Genomic DNA, 4,980 nt, shown 5'->3' with positions numbered 1-4,980 from the left:
TACGCCCCTTATAACTTAGTGCTTCAGCAAAAGAGACTAACACAATAAGTACTAGGCTTTAAAAGTAAGTCCTGGGGACGATTCGTTCAGCTGAAACCCCCGAAGGCGGTGCTCCAGCATGGCTGCAGTCAAATGACTGAAACAAGTAAAAGAATAAAAGAATATATTCTGTGCGAATATGACAGAATTTAAGAGTTGTTGACTGCTAGAGTTTAAAACTTAGCTCTATCGTTTACTACAAGAATGAATCCCTTTCTTTTGTAAGAAGGCTCAGAGTTACAAATTTTCTATCCATGAAACTACACCAACACACAAAGAGCTTCTATTCAAGTCAGATGACTCTACTGTCATCAAATAATGAAAAGACGACACAGTAAAAGAAAAAAAATCCCTGGATAGGTGTAAGCATGGCTGTGTAGTAAGAAGTTTGCTCCCCAACCCCATGGTTTCAGACTCAGTCCCACAATGTGTTACTATAGATGGCAAATCCTTACAAGTGGATTTGATAGATGGAAACTGAAAGAAACTTGTCATACATAAATACATACACACACACACATATATATATATAGAGAGAGAGAGAGGCCAACTGAAAACTGACCAATGAGAACTGGCCTATGCAGTCACAAGCAGCCATGCCCACTCTCAACCTTCCCACCCTTGATCATGTATGATATCCAGGATGTGACAGAAGAGAGGGGAGAGAACTGCACCAGCATCAAGTTGACCAAGTGAACATGAAATAAAGTGCCTTGCTGAAAGACACAATATCTGGGAATTGAAACCATAACTTTACAATCGTTGTCCTAACATCCTAACCACTAAGTTATGTAAGAGTTAAATATCTTTGCCAGCCTAAATGCAAAATGGATGCATGGATAGGATAGTTGGCTACTATCTCATGAGAATTTAATTCAAATGCAAGGTGGCAATTATATTGTGTATTTCAGCTGTACATTTGCTTCTATACATTATCCTTCAACTGATATTAGAAACAGGAACTAGATCCTCTTGGAATATCTACAATTAGTTATTGTTTTGTTGTTTAGCTAGCATCAAGTCACCTTTGGCAAAAGGCACTTCAGTGATGACCACACAGTCGTTTCTTTTTCTTCAAGCAGTGTGTATCTCAAGCAGCACCATGTTTTGCTTAGTTTTTGAAGATGGCAAAGTTTGATTTGAGAGAAATTTGATTGCTATGATAGATGGGTAGGACAAAAATAAAAACAAAATTTTTTAAAGCCTAATTAATCCTTATATTACACCCCAAAGGATGCTGGGATGATGGTTGTTTTGTATGTAAAAAAAAAATTTAAGATAAAGAATCAAACATGGAAACCAACCTCTGAATTCACTCTCATAGTCGGAAGCATCATTGTCTATAACTTCCATATCATCAAGATCTATCACAGATGATGTTTGACTCTGAAAAACAATCATAACATATAATTGATTACTCAGTAAAACTTTAAATCATAAACAGTTTCAAACCTATTCATGTATTCATTCTCAAGGTTTCCCTCCTCCCCAATAACTGTAAAGTTAAGGGATTAGACAACTGAATATAGTCATATGTTCAAACAGCCATAGCGTCACTGTTGTTGTCAGACTCCAGGTCAGCCTCAATTAACTCTTTCACTGCAGAAATCAGATACATCCACTCAAAATTTCACTATCCTTAACTGCGGAAAGCAATTTTATACACCAATCTATGTTTTATTAATGAATGTTGAGTTTGGAACAAATTTTTGCTAAAATAAGTCAAGTTTAATTGGGCCATGTCCAGCCCAGATATTCTACCTGTTTTAAGGTCAAGCCAGCAAGATTCAACCTCTCACACCTATCTTACAATGTCATTTGAAAAATAAGCAATCACATCCTCAGAATCTCAAAGCTACGAGATAATGCATGATTAATTGAAAACCATGTGATTAAATAAACATTACATTTGATTGAGTAATCTGAATATTAAAGAGTTTAATGTTAACTTGCAAAAAATATCAATTCAATTTTGTGGTAGACATTTTACAGAATCGAGATCCTAAAACCAAGGCACCACATAAAAAGCATTAGTGTGGGTGTTGGTGCCATGTAAAAAGCACCCAATACACTCTGTGGAGTGGTTGGCATTAGGAAGGGCATCCAGCTGTAGAAACCAAGCTAAAATATACTATGGAATCTGTTGCAGCCCCTAGCCTTGCCAGTTCCTGTCAAGTCGTCCAACTCATGCCAGCATAGAAAGCAGACGTTAAATGTTGATGATGTATTACAAACATTCGCACGAAAAGGCTGCACATCACATGGAGAATTAAATATTACTGATGCACTTTGTATGCAAAGTTAAACTAATCTAAAAATTTAGAGAAAAACACATAGAAAACCATTATTTGCCTCCTTTTAATAAATCTACTAATGTATAACAACATTTTGAATTACAGGTTTTTCGAGGTACTCAAGTATTAGTAAGGATTTTTTTTTAAACCATAAATTATATTTTTAAAATTCAGGACACCTAGATACAATATACAACACACCATTTGAGAAGCACTGATTTGAATAAATAAAATAAAACTAGGAAGACAGTTGTATGCTCTGGTTAACACTCTCCACTATGAAGTAATACTGTGTGCAATCACGTATTGCTGTGTACAATCACACATGTACTTATTTCTAGTACAGGCGCAAGCTCACATTTTTTCTCTTCTTGTTTGGGAGATATAGTTAATCACATTGCCTCCTGATTTATTTTATCAATGTCCATAGAAGGTTGAAAGGCAAAATCGACCTCAGTAGGATCTGAACTTCGTGTTTTTTTGTTTTTTTTTAAACTGCAGCCTTAAGCATAACATCGACTCTACAGCAGTGTTTCCCCACTTATTTCCCCCCAATAGCTGTCCAGGTAAATGTATGACCCACCGGTTGATGGGGGTAAAAAACAACTTTATTTTTAATATTTGATCACAATTATTTAATACAAAGGAATCTACCGGTAATTCTTTTATTAAGTACTGAATATCAACTTCTCGTACTTTCCTTAAAGAAATATTCACACTAAGGTATTAGAATAGCACTATACTGCAGCAGACAATCTTCACACAGTATGCATGGCTGGAGTGGTTGGTTTGACTAAGTTGAGTATAGGTGTAGTATGTTTGCTGTGAAAAAATCTTTTCCACAATTCCATGTCCTACTAGAAAACAAAAAAAAAATGGATCCCACGCCCCACCGGTGGGGCGTATACCCCACGCTGGGAATCACTGCTCTACAGACTTCTATTTTCTCAATAAAAAATACGACCTAATGCATTTAATTTTCTCATTCATTAACAAAAGTCCGAAACAAATCCACATTACTGTTTTTGAGTCAAAGGAGAGGGTGAGCCTGCTGCGATCATTCTATCTGCCAGAGATATCTTTAAAAAGTGCCATGGTTATTCCAGGGCGTGTAGTCTGGTTTTGGAATACTTATACTGTCTCTGTGATGTAAGACGCAACCAAAATAGTTGGCAACAAGACGGGCATCACGTAAAAACAGCTTCAGAAGACCAGTCCAACACACACCAGCACGTAAAACAATGATGATGAGGGTGAATGAATTTTCTAGATAAACTGAGAATAAAAGACTCAATGGTCACTACTGGAATTCTTGATTAAAGATATAATCAATACTGGAGTTAAACAACAGGACTACAGATTTTTATTGAATGCTATGAAAATGCATGTTCAATTTCCACCCATTTTCGCACCTCTGTCTGTTTGGAAAACTAGCTTTGTTTTCATATTGTTGGAGATCGGTCCGTTACAATGTACAACCAACAATAAATATATCGTGTAACCAGCTAGAAACAGCAAGCAAATCCCCCTTTGCCGTTTAATAAAGCGACGTCTAATAACGTAGTTCTACATATATTGTCGGAATAAAAGATCGGAATGCTTTTGATTAGCGGTCTAATCTGGGACAAAACGCCAACTTGGCAATTAGCTTCATTTAATCAAAAGAAGAAGAAGAAAGCACAGAACCAGCAGTTTTTAAGGGGAGGAAGAAGTTGATGACATAAACCCCAGTACTTGACCGGTACTTATTTTATCGACCTCGTAAAGATGAAAGGCAAAGTCAACCTTGGTGGAATTTGAACCCGGTACGTAAAGGCAAACGAAATGTCTCTAAGCATTTTGTCCAGCGAGTTGTAATTAATAAAAATTCCTTTAACATGTTTTGACCATGAAAGCCAACTATACTACATAGGACGAAATACGAATACGCAACAACTTAGTGGTCAGTTAGAAATATTATCGACTCACAGAATTTATAAAATACCTACATTCTTCAAGGACTTATGTCATTATAAAGGGAAATTAAAATAGGGCATTTCAAGTAAAATGGAAAAAAAAAATTTATGTGATAATGCGTTTGAGAAATATGCAATGGTTTGGACGAATCGTTGAATTAACCCATTAATGTGTGAAGTTTAATTTTCGTAATAGAATTAATTACAATTAAATAATCAGAAAAAACATGATATGAACGATGGAAAACGACGTAAAAAAAAAGATGAATCTACAATAATTATGTTTCTTGAAAAGTTAATAATATGTGAATAGTATTTAGAACCGAAACTAACATTTCGTATTTATATCAATCTTGTCTTGTTTTGCTGACACTATAAACTAATGGGGTTAACTTGATTTTGATTATATTAAATTTGTTTAAAGCACTTTGTCAGATCGGTCGATTCTGAGAGAGATTTATTTGGGAAAACACAAGAAAATCATAATTTTTTGTTTCGACTTGCAGGAGGAAAAAAAAAAAAAGAGGACAAAATAAATCACGGCGTTGTTGCTTAAATATTTATCAATAAGTCAGCGATGCGAGTCTATTATACGATTCAACTTATTTCCTGGTTTGGACCATATTTCATATGAGACTCTAATTAAGTTATAGGCAACATGCGGTCCGGACACTTTCTGAATGGCATGCTTA

General features: G+C 35.4%; 1 protein-coding gene across 2 annotated transcripts in view; it reads right to left on the bottom strand.

Moving 5' to 3' along the window:
* The window catches only part of LOC106876865 (protein YIPF3), a 35,178-nt gene that overhangs the window by 29,048 nt on the left and 1,150 nt on the right, over positions 1-4,980 (bottom strand). For both annotated transcript variants that reach the window (XR_008265607.1, XM_014925604.2), the window contains exon 2: positions 1,344-1,425. Coding sequence is in view for 1 of the 2 variants with exons in the window: in XM_014925604.2 (XP_014781090.2) it covers positions 1,344-1,425 (82 nt within the window). In the remaining variant the exon portion in view is untranslated. The remainder of the gene's footprint in view (positions 1-1,343; positions 1,426-4,980) is intronic.

The sequence above is a fragment of the Octopus bimaculoides genome, chromosome 15 (genome assembly GCF_001194135.2).
Source record: "Octopus bimaculoides isolate UCB-OBI-ISO-001 chromosome 15, ASM119413v2, whole genome shotgun sequence".
NCBI classification, from domain to species: domain Eukaryota; kingdom Metazoa; phylum Mollusca; class Cephalopoda; order Octopoda; family Octopodidae; genus Octopus; species Octopus bimaculoides.
The sequence above is the reverse complement of the archived record's forward strand: the minus strand, read 5'-3'. Positions and strand labels throughout refer to the sequence as shown.